Below are 20,190 nucleotides of genomic sequence, written 5' to 3' on the forward strand. Positions count from 1 at the left end.
GTAAAGAAGGGGGGGAGCTTGTAGGACCTCAGAGGGATGTTGGTGAGAAGTATAGTCATGAGTGTTATTGTGAAGTAGGTTGAACCTATCATCTATACTTGATAGAAATGAAAGGGGTAGGCATTATTGTGGTATCTCTGACAGTCTGCTCCCCTTATTGGATTAACAGAAAAGTAAGATGATTAGAGGATAATATTGCTCCATTATATGTACTTACAAAGAGATTAGTGTAGGTTTCAAAGAAATTAATGGCTTTTGAGTTAGCCCAGAAATACTAATGAATGTCAGGGCTGGAGATGTAGAGCAAATAAAATTGGTTTTTCTTTGACTTTCATTTCTTTTGATTGTTTGCTATTTTAAGATCTAGATCCTTATTTATCTCTTCCTTCATAAACTTTGGGAATTTTTTGTCCTCTTTAAGGAATGGTTATATTTATTATATTTGTATCTTTACTAAGTTAAAATTTGAGAAACTCATTAGAAAACAAAAATAGGTAGATAATAATTCCAAGCTGATATGTAGAATGATAAAATATAAGGAAAATTGCTCAAATGACAAAGTTTTGTAAGGACAGTAAAGTACATTCTATTATTATACATTTGTGGCTTGGACAAATAGAGTTACAATAGGAGTATCGAGATGATTTAGGCAGCACATAAAAAGACTGAACATGTAGAAGCAATATATAGAGAATGGAGGTAAGGAAGGAAGGTATTTTTTATCAGTTCTTTCTCTGGATGAAGATAGTCTTTCTTCATATGTCCTTTTTAGTTTTAGTATTTATAATAGTCAAAGTTATTTATTTGCTCAAAGTCATTGTTACAGCAATATTGTTTTTATTTGCGTTATTCTCTTGGTTCTGTTCATTTTGCTCTTCGTATAAGTCTTTCCATGTTTATATCTAAGACCACTGAACTTAACATTTCTTATAGCCTGGTAGTATTCTATCACAATCATATACCACAACTTTTTTAAGAACTGTAATTTTTTGTTTAGAACTTTTCTTCTTTTTGAACCTTACTAATAGAATTTGTGCTGCATAGGATTGGAATTCTTAGAATGTGCTCATTTTTTTAAGCTTTTAAGAAATAAAATTTTTATTTAAAGCCTTTTTATTTATATCATTTACATTTCATGGGTATCTCTTCCCAGAGTGGAGGGGGAGGGAGTTAATAAAACAACAAATTAACAAATATTTGATATCATGTACACTTGTAGTCTCCCTAGAATATAAGTTTAATTGGGATTTTTGTATTTTAACTCAACAAACATTTATTTTAAGATTTACTTTTTTTGTTATTATATTTTTGTTATTTAACTATGTTAGTTATTGCACTTCTATTATTCTTTTGTTATTCTCTGATGAACTCTCAAAATGAACATTTCTATATTCAAAGAAGAGCAAAAAGGAAGATTACTTATGAAACTAGAAATCCCTATCATATACAGATTGAGGTTTAAAAATATTTATTAAAAATTCAAGTTATGTTGAATTTTTTGTATTTCCCATTGTTCTCTTCTGTTAATTTTTTGAAGTTTCGTGGATGTTTTTTACTCTTCTTTCTTTTTTTTTTGCGGGGGGGGGGGGGGAAACCATATCCCTTGGTCCTCACTAAGATCTCCAAGGTATAGTTAGTACAGTTATTTTGTACATGAAAGACCTGTGCCCCAGAGAGGTGAGCAACACTGTTCTCTAGAATTGCATGTTTTATTTGAATATGTTTGTACTAAGACTTAGGGGCTAGCATCTTTCATTACTAAAGCTTAGAATAGGATCATCTCTCTAACTACGATGTAGTAAGAAGTCCACTAGATTTGGAATCAGCAGCCTTGGGTTGAATATCACTTAGTAGCTGTGTGACTTTTGATTAATCACTTTACCCCAATAAGTCTCAGTTTGCTCACATGTAAAAAGAATGGGTTAGGCTAGATAATCTCTAAAGTTTCTTCTAATTTTTTAAAAAACAAAACTTTCCCCATTTCTCATATCTCATCAAATATGAACTGCCAGCTTGAAATCCTTCTGTATACTTCTCTGTTTGATATACACATGAGTTTTCAAAACTAATCCATTTTTTATTTCATTTCTTCTAGATCATAGACAAACATTCCCAAATATTTTGAAGAAGGGTTACCTTGAAATTAGGAAAGATCATGACAGTTACTGGCAAAGCTGTTATGCTGAACTTTCACCGTATAATCTGTACTTCTACTGTCTCGACAACAGTGGCAATCAGAACCTTTATGCCACTTATCAGCTTTCACATTTCCAGAGTATATCGGTCCTGGGCAATCTCGAGACCAGAATGGTGGATACAGTCCTCTCTGATAATACCCAGCTCCAGCTGAAGGCAGAGTCACCCTGGGAAGCCTTGGACTGGGGACAGAAACTTTGGGAGATGGTGCACGCTGCCATGCCAGCTTATGTGGGCCAGCACGACGAGCTGGAAAACTCACCAGCACTGAGACAGGATGACTTCCTTCTCCCTCAGTGCTTGCCGAAGTCCAATGGGCTGCTCCAGGCAACGTCTTTTATGGACAGCTCTAAACAGTACCAAAACATCCTCAAGTCTGGGACACTCTATAGACTCACTGTCCAGAATAACTGGAAGGCTTTTACATTTGTGCTGAGTAAAGCCTATCTTATGGCTTTTCAGCCTGGCCGACTAGATGAGGACCCTCTGCTGAGCTACAATGTTGATGTCTGCCTTGCTGTTCAGACGGACAATCTGGATGACTGTGACTCCTGTTTTCAAGTCATCTTTCCACAAGATGTCCTCCGTTTGCGGGCTGAGACTCATCAGAGGGCACAAGAGTGGATGGAAGCACTGAAAACAGCTGCCAATGCAGCCAGGAGTTTAGGACAAAACTTACAAGTCACTCTTAGGAACAAAGCTAGGGATCAAATGGGTGGCCATGATCTCAGGAAGAGCAAACGCCAGTCTGTGACTACCAGTTTCCTGAGCATTCTCACAACATTGTCTTTGGAGAGAGGTCTCACTGCTCAAAGTTTTAAGTGTGCAGGTAAGAAGCAAAGCATATTTCATTTCCATCCTAACATGTAATTGAAGGAAATTCAGAATACCATGAAAATTTATTGTACAAGTTTATTCCAGAAGCAAAGTTACTTCCCATGGATAAACTACTTTTCTTTAAGAAACCAAAAAGCAATTTAAAAACATTAATCCAACCTCATAGTTTTGTAGACCATTTTATAATCTAATAGAATTCTAGATCTTTTGCTGGAAAGAGACCTTAACAACCATCTAGTCAAACCTCACCCTCATTTTCTAAATAAGGAAATAAGGCCCTCAGAAGGGACATGAATTAATTACCTAGATTTCATCAGATATTCAGGGTCAAAGATAATTTGACTAAGGCATAAACAGAACTAGAATTCAAACTTTCTGACTGTACTAAGGATCACAGCCACTTTAGGTCATTGCATATTCAGCATTGATTCACAACTCTCTTAGGAAAGGCTGATGCTAAAAAGAAACATGAGAAGGCTCCCCCACTTCTTTGCAGAAGTGGGAGAAACTGCATATGTTATCAGATTTTTTCAATAACCGATTAATTTTACTGAGCTAATTTTTTAAAAAACCTACTTTTAGTTCTTTGTTATAAGGGATTGCTCTTTGCAATGGAATAATAGAAACATCTAGGAAGTGGAGGTAATGTTTAAAAAAAAGAGAAAGAGGGAGAGATATGTCAAAAAATATTGGCAATTTCTACAATCAATAACTGTCTTTTGGCAGTGATCTCATTAGTTGAGAACCTGAAAGGCTCTCCCTTAAAGAAAGTTTAGGGATTACTAAAATTAAAATATTAATTTAGCATGTAATTGTTCATACCCATCCAGTGAATCAGTATCTCATTTTCAGGGAGAAGAATGGGATAACTGACATTTTCTAGAATAATTTTCTTACTATAAGATATAAAAGAGGGGCAGCTAGGTGATGCAGTGGATAGAGCACCAGCCCTGAAGTCAGGAGGACCAGAGTTCAAATCTGCTCTCAGACACTTAACACTTCCTAGCTGTGTGACCCTGGGCAAGTCACTTAACCCCAGCCTCAGGGAAAAAAAAGAAAGAAGATATAAAACAAGGATTTTATTCAATTTATGATCTTTCAAAATTCTACTTCTTTTTTTCCCAAAAGTAAATTTGTTGTTTTGGAGAAATCTTAATTTAAAGTAATTACCTAAGTTTTATTATTTAAATAAAATATGATTTATAAGTAGGATTGGTTTTAAAATCATCCTTCTTGGTATAAACCCTATTAACAATTTATAAAAATCAGGTTAAGAATAAAGGAAGACTTTCGACCAATTGACACATGAAACTTTTGAACCAATGATATAGTAGAAAAAGATATATTTAGTGGTATAATGATGATGTGTCCCTTTTTAGGGAAAGATAGCATTTGCTTAAAAGGACATTAATTATTAAATTAAATATAATTAGTCCTCTTTTGCTCACAATATGACAGTGATATTCAGCAGGCATCTATAGTGCAGAAAAATAGAAATTAAACTGCTAAATAGTATTGTGTCAATCACAGGGGTTAAAAGAAGAGTACAAATGGTAATGAGGAAAGCATTCAAGAGATATTGATTTGAAATTCTTAAGTACCCTCGGATCTTTCCTCTATTATACCAGAAAAAGAGGCAGTTTTGTAAGAGCAGGAAGAATAGGGTGGAGGAATAGGTGAATGCAATGCACAGACTCTGCTCAATCCTTTAAGTATGAAACATTCTACAAGGCTCTGCATTACTTAAATCCTTCCTTTACTTTGAGAAGTTGCACTTAGAGCCCATGATGTAGCGATAGCTTTTCTCTATTGTCATCCTCTCTCTCCAGTCTTTTCTCTTTTCTATCACTTGTAGAAATACCTTGTCTCCTGTAGGGGGCACAATCTCAAAAGGAAAGCAAAATAACTTTGAAGTGATAATGCAAGGCAGGATTTTTCTTTTAAATGTCCTCTATTGATAATCTGTATATTAGAGGTCATAATGGCAGAATAATAGTTTTCAGGGGATTTTATTTCTAAAATATAGTTTTAATTGAGCTGTAATTTCTTAGCTACCTTTTTTTATCTTTATGACACACACAGGTTTATGTGAGGATGGAAGAATTTGATAGAAGAATGGTTAGCATATGGAATATGTGTTTTTTAATTGGATACAACTTTTTGTAATATTTTAAGTGCCAACTACTAATTTGTAATACTTCAGCATTTAAAATAATTTTTTCATGTTGACATTTCTTTTTGCTCCCCTCCCCTTCCTTAAATATTGTGAGAATCTTAAAATGTAAAAAGGATGCAAAATTATACTGGTAACTCTTTCCTAGAGTATTATTCATTTCCTCTTCCCTAGGCCATAAATGTTGGCTTTTTAGTTCACTAAGTATTGCAAATCATCTTGTTTTACAGATTTTTTTCTGTAAGGAAGTAAATTTTCTGTATTCCTCTTTAGATCTTATATTAGATCTTACACACATCTTCCAGACACTGGGATGTGATCATTCTGAAATTCCTGAGGCCTAGCTTTTGAAAACTTATTGTATTTATTAACTTATAACTTATATTTATATGATTGTAGATTTGTTATTTCATACTTATCTTTTTTTTTTCTTTTTTTTTTTTCCTGAGGCTGGAGTTAAGTGACTTGCCCAGGGTCACATAGCTAGGAAGTGTTAAGTGTCTAAGACCAGATTTGAACTCGGGTTCTCCTGAATTCAGGGCTGGTGCTCTATCCACTGCGCCACCTAGCTGCTCCTTCATACTTATCTTTTTACTAGTTTATTTGATCCTCTCATTCTTAATTGTAATTCTACCTAATGTGTATATATTTGTATAGGTCATAGATTTGTTAGGGTATTATTATACAATTTTCATTTGAAAGGTTATCAAGTAAAACTTGTTGATTAAATAATAAATTATCCTGTGGGTACCCAGAGAGAATAAGATTTTTAAAACGAATAAATTAAGAAGTTATATTGAAATCACAAATGTTTCTAAATTTTATCAAAGCATTAGATCTCTAGTTTCCTATAAGTAATGAACTTTTTAGTGTGTTTAAAATATCTGCCAATTAGAACTAGCAGTGAATATTTGTTGATCAACATATTGCAAGAAATAAAGAAGTATAAAATGTGGTCCCTGTTCTCTAGAAGATAGGAAGATAAATTGAATATGAAAGCAACAAACAGCATCAAGTAGAATCAAGTGCTAAACTACATGACATTTTTGACTATCAGTGCTCTGTGAGTTCAGAGAAAAGGAAAATCAAATGCACACTAGAATATCTCATAGGATGTTGGAGCTGAAAGGGCATATGAGAGCATTTTCTTGATTAGACTTCTAGAGCTATGGAACTGGAAGGGACCTTTTTCACAAATAAATCAACCAGAGGAATGAAATAATTTGCTCAGAATCCCACGGCTAGTGAGTAACTGATGGAGACCCGAGTCGGGTATTCTGACCCAGTCCACTTGTTCTTTCCCCTATAACTGGCTGCCTCCAGTTAGAGTTGAAAGAGTAGTGAAGGACTCATGCAGGAGACAGAACTATAACAGATTCAAAGGATGGAAGGATTCAGAATAATGGAATTTTGAAGCTCAGAAAAGTCATACCACCCCTACATTTCATAGATGAGGAAAGTGGTCAATTCAGCTAATAACGACAGAGGTCCAGGATTTTAGGTAGAGGAAGCTATGTCAGGGAGATGTGAGACAGAAGTGAGGCTGACTGTGTTCATGGCACAATGCTCTGTTATTAAAAGGGGAAAAAAAAGTGGGACAGAGAGAGCCAGGAAAGATAAGGGGCCTTGAAAACCAGGAAAAAGAATTTTGATTTGATAATAGTACTAAATGGGCCACTGAAGGTTTTTGAACAGAGAATACACATATTCCTTAAGTATGACATGATGAAAGTGATGTTGAAGGAAAATTAGCATTTTAGTGGTATCATTTTATACATGACTAATTTTATAAACAGGTTTTCAAAAATAAAACTAAGATTTTCAGATGACTTTCTAACAATTACTATGTAAGGCCACGTAACATATAACAAATTTATTAAGCCATATTACTTTTTTTTAAATAATTTTTTCCAAATACATGCAAAGATCGTTTTTAGCAATCACCTTTGCAAAACCTTTTGTTCCAAATTTTTCTCCCTCCCTCCTTCCACCACTCTCCCCAAGATAGCAAATATTCTATTATAGGTTAAATATATGCAATTCTTCTAAACATATTTTCATATTCATCATGGTGCATAAGAAAAATCAGACCAAAAAGGAGGGGGGGAACATGAGAAAGAAAAAAAAGCAAACAACAGCAGCAACAAAAAGGTGAAAATATTGTTTTGATCCACATTCAGTCTCTATAATTCTCTCTCTGGATGTAGATGCTTCTTTCCATCACAAGTCTATTAGAATTGCCCAGAATCACCTCATTGTTGAAAAGAGCCAAGCTCATCTCATTTGATCATGTGATATGTTACTTTAAGCCATGGGTAGGAAGTAGGTATCCCTAAAATATTAGTTGATTTGATAAGATGAGACAAGACACTGTTATGTCTTTTGTTATTGTCTGGACTTGGAAATCCTGGAGTAAGCTCCTTCAGTTCGATTGTAACTTTGAGATTGCCTTGCTCTAATAGTTGAAGGGACTTGTTTGCCCATAGTGGACATCCAGTCTGTCAGAAAGAGGCCTTAAAGCCACATCTCTTAGGCTTCAGGGCTGGCCTTCTGTTCTTACTTTCCCTGCCTCTTAATCAACAGGATGAAAACCACTAATTAACCATCCTATCCAAGGGCTTCCTTATTAATGCTCTGCCATATATATCCAAGGTGCTGGATGTGAGGATGCAGCCCAGCATCCAGACAGGTCTGAATATGTGGGAATGTGTCTGCACTGGGAATTTCAGAACGTGAAATGTGCATAGAATTTAGTTGGCAATCGTGTTATAAAACAGTTCTGTTGAATTGACTGAAAATCAAGAAGCATAAGTATAAGAACCTTTCGAAAAAGAATTCAGCTGCTTATAAAAACAAGTTGTGACAACACCCGCAAGAGTGTTTTCAAGTCTTCCCATGTGTAACTAATGTCAACTTGAACTGTGAGCAGTGCTGTTCCTCTATTTCAGAACTTAGGTTGAAAATAAAAATTCCGAACGGGGAGAGTGGAGGATAAACTGTGAGCCTCCGAGATCCCTTCCCTGCCTCATTTTTCACCCTAGGCGGTTTCTGCTGGTTTACTCCTCGAGCTGCTGTTTAACCTCCCCATGCCGGCGGGCATTAGGAGGAGCTCTCTGGAAGAGGGGGGCTTCCAGCCTTGTGGAGGGACGAGCCGGAGGGGGGAAAAGTTTTGCTGTGAATTCTTCTGCCATTTAGTGCAAATTCCTGTAATTACCGTCATTGTGTCCCGTCTGAATGGCACAGAATACAGCAGAAGCCATTCCTAATTGAGACCTTACAGGAGGTACAAATCCCTTCTTTGTTCAGCCTGACAAATTAGTGCCAGAAAGTGGCAGGGTCCGAGTGGAATCAAAGGCAAGAAACACAAAGATGGAACTTAAGGCTACAGTAATAACCCTCTCTTGTCCTGCAGGAAAAAAAATAATGACCAATGAAAAATGAAGTTTTTTTTGTTCTAAATTCCCTTGACATGACAGCACCTCAGGGCTGCTCTATTTATTTAGTAAAAGTGATTAAATAGTAATACAACAGGGCTGCCCATTGTTTCCCATGCTACCCCCCACCCCACAGACCCCTGCTGTCTTGGCTAATTGATTGACAATGAACCTCTGATAAAGAAGTAAGTTGGGAGGACCTGGTGGGGACATTTTTTCCCTTTCTTTGTGTGCCTGAGTGTGTGTGTGTTTTATTTCATTTTTGTTTGAATTGCACTCTCTGGTTTTTCTTTGTCCTCCCTCTCCCCTTTTCTCCCTCTCCCCTTTTCCTTTTTTTCCAAAGCTTTTCAGGGGCTGTTCCCAGCTGACATTCACAAACAGGTAGAGAGGAATTAGGATTGTGGTGCATAGCTTTTGACAAGTTTATCTTGGGGGCTAACTACCCCATCCCCCAGGTCTGTGTAAGACAGAGCCACTGTGTGAGCTACAGTCCTTAAGAGGAATGGGAGTATGGGGGTGGAGTGCAGATTGTTGGTGCGGGAGGGTCAGAAGGAGAGTTCAAAAACAAGTTTTCCATTTGTGGGAACGGATGTCTGCACTGACTTTGCATAAAAGAAGTTTCTCCTATATTTCCTTGTACTGTCTTCTTCCTTTCAGTATTTGCTCTGACATTCCACACTGCTATCAAAAAGACTGTGAATTCAGATTTTTGTCTGATCCTTACTTCCAGATCATTTTAACCATATAAGGGTAAAGTCTAGCTGAATGTCACAGTGACTGTATCTTGAAAGATACTCAAAGTTTCATTAAGATGAGATATATAATTAATGGATCATCCTTTTATGTTCACCCAGCACAGCCATAGCTTAAACCTCTAATTTAATAGACTGAAAGTTACAGCTGGGGAAAGAAATAATTTCAAGTTGCTAACAAAAAAATAATATACTAAGCAAACAGCCGGCATTTCTAATATTACATGGTTAACCCATGTGATAAGTAGAGGCTTTTTTTGGGGGGGGGCAAAGCTTTGTTATTTGTATTATTGGAGTTTGGATGGGAAAGGTACTATTCCTTAAATATGAAGGAAGTAATGTTTCCATGTTAGTCATTGTTATTTATTGGCCTCGGGGCAAATGCTACTAGAAGTCAACTTTTGAGAGAAAGAGGAACTGATTTTCTGAATATGTGTTCAAATGAGTTCAGGTAAAATATTGTAGGCTTCCAAGAACAGAGCCAGAACATAACTACAGGCATTTTATATTAAGTTATAAAAAGTTTAAAATATATATATTCTAATGTCCACTAAGGGAATCTTATTTGTAACCACATCTTGCATTTTCTAGGGAAATAGGGGACAGGGATAGAGTTTGCATTTTATTTTTATGACTATTCCTAAGTCTTATTTTAGTTTTTTCTTCCACATTTCTTCTTCATTAAACTGAAAGCTAACAACAAGGAAAATAGATTTGTTTGAGGGGAGCTAGCTATATATAGGCAGTGAGATGAAAGGAAGAAGAGAAGAAGAAAAGGACACACACACACACACACACACACACCAGATAATCAATCTTGACTGTGTGAAATGTTTTTCCCGATTATATACTCCTACTAATAAGGTTTTATTATTTTTTAAAAAAAGGTTTTATTATTGAGATTGAGTCTAATTGTTCTGAGAGCAATATCCTTTTTGATAAGAAAAAAGGACTGTTCATAAAAGTGGAGGTAATAACACTTGCCTTACCAATTCCACTTTTGGACAACTCTGATTGTTCAAAAGTAAAGTGAAATTTGCCTTCTTGTGACTTCCTGTCTTTACTCCTAGTTCTTCCCTCTAGGGACAAATAGAACCAGACTTCTGTGTGACAATCTAAAAACAGCTGTCATGCCCCCTTCCCTTCTAGTTTTCTCTTTCCCAGACTAAATATTCTTAAGCCCTTCAACCAGTACTTATAGGACATCACTGTTCCTTATCTATGTGCATAATGTGTTCCCACAGGAGAATATAAGCTCTCTAAGCACAAAGTTTAGTGTTTTTCTTTGTGTTCTTAGTGCTTCTCACAGTGCCTGGCACTTGCAAGTTGCTCAGTCAGTGCTATTGAATTGAAATAAAAGGAATTGCCTACCTTACAGAGTTGTTGTGAGGAAAATACTTTGTAAATCTTAAGTGCTAGATAAATGTGAGGCATTGCTGTTGTTTGTTATTGGTTGTTATGGAAGTAGAAGAAAGAGGTTGCTGATAGTGAAGTCCTTGAGTAGAGTGGGGAAGTTGATTTGCCTTCTTTACCGTGCTCATTTCTCCAGTCAGAATCCTGGCGACCTAGCAGGGCAGCCTGTTTGGGCAAGGGCAGCTGGCTTAGTAGCCTAGCAGACTTTGAGCTTGACTAGTAAAGAGGAACCCTGAATAAAGTGAAAGAACAACCAGCAGAGAGGGAACAGAAGGATGTTCACATTGAGGACAACCTAGCAGAACTAACAGAACTTCCAAATTATAACCAACAAAATGAGACCTTAATACAATGAATGACTTTTGTGAAGTAAAAGAAAACAATGAGAAATCTCCAAAAAGAAAGAATAAACAAACAAAATCCTGCACCTTTAGAATAGAAAATGGACAAACTGTACCAAGCTTTAGAAAGACTTAGAAATCTGATATCTGAAATTGGGATTGATGAAGGATATCCATGTCTTCTCCTTAAAAAACTCTTATTTGATCCTACCATCCTATATTTCTTTTTCCAGTAGCCAAGCTCTTCTAGGAGAAATGAATGGAAATTACAAGTTGTCTGTACTCTGATTCATTAATTTCACCTCATGTTCCTTTCTCAACCTCTTCCAGTATAATCCAACTGTAATTTCTTTCTTAAATTAATAACGATCTCTTAATTACCGAATCAAATTTCCTTTTCTTAGTTCTAATCTTTCTTGATTCCTTTGATACTATACTGTTGACCACTTTTCTCTGAGTTTTTGTGATACAGCATTCTCTTAATTCTCTTATCCTTCTAAGTCTTTCTGAATCATCTTTGTTTTGCCCCCTAACTGTGGGCATCCTTCGAGGCTCTGTAGCTAACTGCCACCAACCAGCATATTCTTTTTTCTCTCTCAAGTTCCCATGGTTTTAATTGCCATCTAGGGAGAGGCAATTTAGCTGTTAATCTTTCTTATAAACTGTCTTCCACATTATTATATTGCCTTTTGAAAATTCAAACTGAATTTCTTGTATCTTAGATGCAATATGTTCAAAACCAGAATTCATTCTTTCCTCCCAAATTCATTCCTCTCCTAAACTTTCCCATTTTTGACAAGGGCACTAATATTTTTCCAGGCTCCTGGGTGCTCCTGGGTTCACAACCTCTTGAGTCACACTATAAAATTTTCATTCTCCCTCATCCTTTAGATCCCAGTCATTTGTCAAGGCCTGTCAATTGCACAGCATCTCTTGCTTCTTCACATTCTTTCCCCTCACATAGCCACTATTCCTACCTAAGGTGTCTAAACACTCTCCCAAGTAAAACTTGTTTTAAATTGCATACATATGTGTGTGTGTGTATGTTACACAAAAGTATTAAGATGTTGTAGGTTGATAAACATAAATGTTCAGAAAGATGCTCAGCCACTTACTAGCTCTTCATAAATGTAGGCAACATGATTTTGTAGGTTATAAATTTGCTTTTCTGATTTATTCCTAGTATTCTTATCATAGAAGTCACATGATGTTCTTTGATACCGTTCAGACGATGTAAAACCATTTTGAATTTCAGAAGATAGGGATCTTTTGATAGACCTCCCAGAACTTCATAGACCATAGCTGTGCTTCCCTTTTTTTTTTTTTTTATTTCAACTGTTCATTCCTTCTAGTCTTTGTTACTGTACTTTGGTCTGAAAAGTTCTTGTACCCCTTTATGTTTAGCTTCTTTTTTGGTTAACATTGTTCTCATCATGTGTTCAGCTTTAGTTAAATGCCTAAAATGAAAATTCAATTGTTCCCTGCCCCTTTATGTTTCCATTATGGATAAAAGCTTTATGTTTACTGGTCTTTTCTTGTTGGGAATGAAGTAGGGGGAATAGGAATTCATCCAGAAGTAGCAAACATTCATTTCTTAATTGCCAACTATGTTTTTTGATAATCTAATCTTTTCATGGAATTATAGGGTAAGAGGTAAGTACTTGAGGGTTTGTTTTTTGTTTTTTGTTTTTTTTTAATATACCTTTCCTATATGAAAATTACCCTGTTTCTTACAAAAAATTTGCCTGTAAAATTTTTATGGTTTCTTCAGTGGTCTATTCTAATGTTTAGTATTCCATTTCAAGGGTTAGTTCCTTCTTTCTAAAATCCTTCTCCAGCTTAGATATACTTGCTACATTCTGTCCACAGATAAATCTTGATATGTATCACATTCCGGAACCTAAAGCCATAAATAGTATTCTGATAAAGTTTTAGCCAGTGGTGAGTGAAATGGTTATAGTGGATTGGTAGAATGCATATTAGATTTGGATTCAGGAAAAACATCTACTGTTTTTGAGTCTCAGGGTTGGATGAGGTGATTACTAAGCTCCTTTTCAGCTCAAGAGCCAATGATTAAGATTAATTTGACGACTACCCAGTGTTCCTTTTTATGCATCTAAAGATCAGGCTTGGGTTTTTGTTTTTGTTTTTTGTTTTTTTGTTTTTTGTTTTTTTTACCAGTGAATCATTTTTATTTTCAGCTTTTGATCCATGTAATGAATTCTTTTTCTGCCCTTGCTATAGCCATTCATTCCCCATTTTGCACCTGTGTGTTCTTTCCTCTTTACATGCTGACTCAATTTTTTCCCTGTTGAATTTCATTCTGTTCTTATCTCTGACTTACCAAGTTTGATTTTACTAACTATGGTTTATACTTAGAATATAGTAACATAGTCCAATAGAATAATGATAATGCTGGTCACTTCTCCTGATTTACCTCCTTTTTTATTGTCAGCTATCTGATGTAATAGAAAGCTCACTGAACTTGAAATCAAAAGACTTGAATACAAACATTTCTCCTTTCTAATAACTGTGTTCCCATGAGCAAGTCTCTTTAATTCTTAACAGTTTTCTCAACTATAAAAATCAGGATAAAGTTACTTATACTTGTTATTAGGGTCCTGTAAGAAAATTCTTTTTAAGCTTCAAAATGTTATGTAAACATGTTATTTTAAGCAGACATGATGAATTTTTCCTTTTAATGATCTCAACTACTTATAAAAGTATTAAAGATAAAGCCCTAGCAAGTGCTATCTCATAAAGAACACCAGGTCTAATAGAGATTGCATAGTTAAGAGAGTGAGAAGAAAGGAAGTAGAAGCCTCTTTATAGACAGTCTTCTAAAGAGTTTAGCTACAAGAGGGAGTTATGATATGGCAGGATAACTGGTGGGGACGAATGGATTAAGGGAAAGTTTTTTTTAAGGATGAGAGAGATAGGTATGTTTATTGGCAGTGGGTAAGCAGCCAGTTGATAGGGAGATTGAAGATAAATGAGAGTATGGGGGAAGGCGTGACTGAAAGGGCAATATATTGGAAAAGTCCAGATGGAATGGGATCACTTTGCCTTGGGAAGGAGCCACCTCTTTATGGAGATGGGTTAAGGCAGAGATAGTGGCATAAGACAAATGATTTGAGATATGAACAAGAGACAAAGAAGTTCTTTATGAATATCAACTGTCTTAGTGAAATATAAAGCAGCATTCTCAGTGGAGAAGAGAGAGAGGAGGGAGATCTGTGAAAGGTTTTCAGAGGTATGAAATATCTACCTGGTGGTGTATGGAATTATTTTAGACAAAGTAAAATAATTAAATTTTTTCATCTGTACAATAAACTTTACAATTTTATTTTTTTTAATATATATTTTAAAAGTACTTTTAAAATGCTATATGTTTTTGCCTGGTTTTTGTTTTTGTTGTTGTTTGTTTGTTTTGTTTTGTTTGTTTGTCTGTTTTAGGCAATTTTGCATCAAATTAACAAGATTTTCACATATTTGAAAATTCTTTAACACGAAAACACATCAATCACATTGATTAATGCACACATGTTTAATGAACAGATGATTTTTCCAATTCTGCATTTGAATATAGCCCTATACTTTTTTTTGTCCCCAGTGGGATTTAAATTACACACAATTTCAGATCACTGAAGTATTTTTATCTACATCTTTTTATTTATTATACCTTTTTTATTTTTTTATATTTTTTAGTGTTGTGGGATCATATGTTGCAGCTGTATTTGGCCTTTCTGTAATTCAGGCCATTCTTTGCCTCAGTTTCTACCTATCCTTAATCACTAAACAGGTGTGGCCTCAGTCAATCTTATTCCTTTTACAGACCTTACTTAAAAGGCCAAAGTTTCCTACTCCATCCATGACCATCTTCAGTTGTCCTGATCTATATCTGGTCATTGGACCCAGGTGACTCTAGAGGGGAAAGTGAGAAAGGTGACCTTGCACAATCCTCCCCACATTTAAATCCAATTCACTTGCATGTCATGTTGTCACCTAACATGCCGCGGTCCTTTGAGAATGAAGGACAAATAAAAAATAAGTATATCACTATTCATTAATCCCTCAATTAGAATAAGATCACCAGGACTACTGGAAGTAAAATATTTCAAATATTTTTTGTGTATGGAAGTTTTCCATTCTAATAAATACTTCTAGTTCTTATTGGCTCAAGTAGACTTTTGGCAGTGGTTTTGGTATATATTTAAATGAAAAAGTGAGTTTTAAGCTGTAAAAAAAAATTGCTTTTTCCCCCATCTGTAACAGAATGAGTAACCACCTTTTTAGGTCTAGGTCTCTCTGAAGGTCTTTGCTTTTTTTCGGAAGTTTAATTGAAATGATTCACAATAATAGTTTGTCAGTTCTTAGTATGCATTTTTGTTTGTTTTCAACAACACTTCACGGCTTGTTTGTTGTGACTTACTGATCCTGTTTTTTTGTGAGCCTGAATGATCCTTGAAACACTGGCCTTCACCATATAAACAGCTGCTTCAATATATAACAATCATTAAAATATTCTCTTTAAGAGCTACAACTTTTGCCTGTAAATACTACCATTTCCCTCAAGTTATTGTCTTATATCTCTCCCCCTTTTTCTACCAAATAAGCTTTTAAGTTCACTGCTTCCACTTGTCTTCTCTCACTCCTCAAATATTTGCTATCATCACACAACTGAAACTTTTCAAAGTTACAGGCGATCTCTTAATTTCCAAATCTGATGATGTTTTTTAAATCCTTGTCCTTCTCAATCTATCTGCGTTTGTCATTGCTGACCATCTCCCAATTTTTGAATACTCCCTTTTTTAGGTTTTTGTAACACTACTGTTCCCTGGTTCTCCTATCTCTCCTCCCATTTTCAAGTTTCTTTATTCATTATTAAGATTGTACCCCCAAATTGTATGTTCCCCAAGACTGTGTTGAAGACCTCTTTTTCTGTGTCTGTACTTTGTGACTATATCAGTTCCCATATCATCTGTCATCTTTATGCTAATGACTTCCCTATCTGTTGTATGTACATTTCTAGTCTCTCTTTTAATTTCAGTCCTGCATCACCAATTACTGTTGAAAATTACAAACTGGGTGTCACAGAAACATTTCAAATGCAACATTTCTAAAACAGAATTCATTATATTTTCTCCCAAACCTACCTTTCTTCCAAACTTCTCACTTTCTTCCAAAGGCACTTACTGTTTTTCTAGTTTCTCAATTTTGCCAACTTGATGTTATCCTTAACTCCTCAAATCTTTCTCACCTCACATATCCATTCAATTACAAGTCTTTTGTTTCAACCTATTCAAATATCTTGTATCCAATTTCTTTTCTTCCTTCACATCTTAGTTCAGCCCCTCATGATATCTTGCCTAGATTATTGTCATGATATTATATTTCATTCTTTTGCTTCAAATCTTTCCTTACTCTTCCTATTTCATTCAACCTTCTACATTGCTGCTACAATTGCTCCTTATTCCTGCTACAATTGCTTCTACTTTGCTCCTTAAGTGCAGATTTCCAATCATATCCTTGTTCAGTAAATCCAAGTAGTCTAAACTGCTTACTTTAGTTTTCAAATCCCTTCACAATCCAACCCCTTAACCTGTCTTTCTAACATCACTATATATTACTTCCCCTCCCATAATTTGTTATTCATCATTCACTCTAATCTTCACACAGATAATATCCTTTTTGTCTCCTTGACTTTTCAGTGACTATCCTCCCTAACCTAGAATGTAATCTCTCCTTTATTCCTCTACCTTACAGAACCCTCCCTTCCTTTTGGATATGATTTAAGTATTACCTCCCACATGAACTTTTCCAGATCTCCTCTACTGCTAATGCCCTCCATCTCAAACGACTTGGTATTCACCTATTTTGCATTTATTTTACATTTATTCTGTATATAACTATATCATTGTTGTCTCCTCTGTTAAGTAAGCTTTTCCCCCTGTTGAGACAATTGGGGTTAAGTGACTTGCCCAGGGTCACACAGCTAAAGAAGTATTAAGTGTCTGAGGCTAGATTTAAACTCAAGTCCTGACTTCAGGGCTGGTGCTCTATCTACTGTGCCACCTAGCTACCCCTGAAAGTAAGCTTTTTAAGGTAAGAATTATTTCATTCATTATTTTTATTTCCAATCCCTGGTATATAGTAGACCCTTAACAAATACTTGATTGATTGATTAATATGCATTTTTTTTTTTTTTTGGCTGAGGCAATTGGGGTTATATGACTTGCCCAAGATCATAATACAACTAGGAAGTGTTAAGTGTCTGAGGTCAGATTTGAAGTTATGTCCTCCTAACTTCAGGGCTGGTGCTCTATCCCCTGCACCAACTAGCTGCTTCAATTAATATGCATTCTTAATAAATTAGAGTAGTGAAATGTGACTGACAACCACTTTCATCTGATCAACAGTTCCGTGTCACACCTAACTTGCAAATAGGTTGTCTTTTATTAGTACTTCATTTATCTTGAATTTCTTTTATTAGTAGTCATTTTATTCTTAGTCTAAATCTATTTCCTTTTGGTAAAAAAACAAGAAGCAAAATAAGAGTCTAATAGTTGGGGACACAAGAATCACAAGAAAGAAGCAGCAGCATTCAGAGATGTTCGTGAGTAGGATCCTCCCAAAGTTCCTTTAGAAACCCAGGGGGAAGGAAAGGGAGAAGAGACATAGTAAGACTTTTTTAGTCAGGGTAATTAAATGGGCCAACACAACAAAGGGCCAAGCCAGGAGACTGATGAGAGACTTAAATGCCTGTTCTGACTATCATCCTCTTCTCTGTTTGAAAGTTTGCCTCCATGATATCTCAAAAGATCAACACCTGCTATATTATTTCACCCTATAACCATCCAGAGGTGATAGTGCTGCTTGCATTCTTCAGTGTGCAGACTCAGATAACAGCTAATGCACAAATTTACTGACCATGCTGTGGGGGGGTGAGAGGAATATCCATACAACAAAAAATGGGGAATTGTTAAGGACCATGCCTATGTGAAGGGGCAGGTCACTTCTCAAAGAGCCTCCATAGCTATAAATCATAACATCTGAAGGAGTTGCAAAGTAGCCTGTACTGACACAGGTATTCCTTGTGGATTGGAAATGAAATAAATTGGAGGCAAAAGGAAGAGGAGAGAGGTCAAATAATGCCACAGCCTCTCAGTGGAATGGTCAGAGAACAACAACAACTGCCTCTCAGTCTCCTTGTATCATCATCCTCTCACATGAAGAGATCCATTCTACAGTCTGAGTTAGACTTCCAGCAGCCACTGGCAAGGTGGCTCCCATACCACAACACTGGATGTTCTCTACTATGCTTCCCTTATTTATGCTCCTGAATTTCCTCACAGGAGCATACCTTCTTCTGCCTTTCCTTTAAATCTCTTGACTTTTTCCAGTCATGAATCCCAAACCACCAATCTCAATCATACCTGCTTGCATTAGGAGCTATGGTTCACCTTATTTATTACTGCTAAATTGTACATTATTGTAAAGACATTTGAAACTATAGATTTCATTGCTGCCTTGTTCCCCTCATAGTGCCTCCTGTACATGACTGGTTCTTTCTATACGGTGTTCTTCTTTATCCGTAGCACCTGTTTTTCTTTATAGTTTTTGGTTTGGCAATGATGTGTAGACAGTTTTCTAGTTTCTCTTTATCAGTTGATTTTCTTCCTGGCCAGAAATTGAAGGGCTCTACTGAAATGTTTATTTACTGGCTTTTGTTACATATACTTCATCCCTGGCCAAGAGCTTTTCATGATCCAAGAATGCAAATTCTTATCACTTCCAAGATATTTTTCTTTTTCTTCTGTATCTTCAGTCAATAGGAGTGTTACTATCTTCCATGCTCTCAAGTCTTTTGATTTCTTGCATAGAACTCCAAAATTTCTAGCAATGTTTTCTAGGTTCATTCTGGCAATATTATTTGTCCCCATGTAAATCAGTAAGAATGAGTAGTGTATGTCAGGCTTGAGGAATTTTAGGAGGTTCTCCATCAGATATCAGATAATGTATAATCTTGGGAAAGAATTCAGTTTTTTCTATTGCTCATGTCGGTTTGACAAATAGCTGCCTTGCTACTTCACAGCAGGGAGTCACCTACCAACTACTCCTATATGATTCTATTGAACATTAATAGATCCTCTTCCTTGGTAACACCTATGATTCCACATCATCCTTCCTTAGAAGACAAGAAACTTATTTCTGTGCAAAAGTTAACTTTTATTCTTTTGTGGAAATAGCTTCATTGCCAGTGATACAACTGGACGGTAATGATTCTTCCTTTTCTTTTTTTAGTGCATTTTTCCACCTCACAACTTCCTGACCCTTATTGGGATGTCCCTCTATTTCTTCATGTTCTTTTCTGTTTGTTCTTGCTTTGATGTGCTTCTTGCATGCTTTCAAAGAACTTTATTCTATTCTCCTTCATCTAGAAAGCAGAGGTGTCTCTTTAGATCTTTCAGCTTTTCTTCCACTAGGGAGATCAGTTCCTACTTTTTCCATACATAGTATTGTCATTGGCAGAAAGACAAACATAATTCACTTGATCTCTACAAAATTCCACTTGAAATCAATACCTGTTGACTATTGAAAGCAAGACCTATTGAAAGCAAAGCCATCTCTATTTTCCATCTGGTTGATAGTTCTTATAACAAACTTTTGTGTTAAATTGCTACGATAGAGAGGGAGTTTGCCATGCCTTTTTGCTGAGCTTCAGATGTCCCTTGTATTTGCAGTTAAAATTGCTTCCCTAAAATGCAGTGGAAAGATGCATGTTGTATCAACTATGTATTGCCAACAATGACTTGCATAAAATAAAAGTAATGACAAAAGATGCCAGTCATTGAGCATACAAATGATTCCAAAAAGGTCTAGAATGAACCTAATAGGTTTTTAATCTAAGTAAGATAAAAAGTGAGTCAATCATAATAAGAGCAGAGAATACTATTTAGGCAGCTCTAGTGGTACAGAGAATATAAATTTTGAAACTATAAAGTAAAAAAAATAGAGGAAGGTCTTCAGTGTGTTGGTCATAT

At 35.8% G+C, this 20,190-nt stretch overlaps 1 protein-coding gene across 3 annotated transcripts in view; it reads left to right on the forward strand.

Moving 5' to 3' along the window:
• The window catches only part of PLEKHM3 (pleckstrin homology domain containing M3), a 179,002-nt gene that overhangs the window by 24,782 nt on the left and 134,030 nt on the right, over positions 1-20,190 (forward strand). For all 3 annotated transcript variants that reach the window (XM_074298892.1, XM_074298891.1, XM_074298893.1), the window contains exon 3: positions 2,096-3,025. In XM_074298892.1, the coding sequence (XP_074154993.1) occupies positions 2,096-3,025 (930 nt within the window). The remainder of the gene's footprint in view (positions 1-2,095; positions 3,026-20,190) is intronic.

The sequence above is a fragment of the Sminthopsis crassicaudata genome, chromosome 3 (assembly GCF_048593235.1).
Source record: "Sminthopsis crassicaudata isolate SCR6 chromosome 3, ASM4859323v1, whole genome shotgun sequence".
Lineage (NCBI taxonomy): Eukaryota > Metazoa > Chordata > Mammalia > Dasyuromorphia > Dasyuridae > Sminthopsis > Sminthopsis crassicaudata.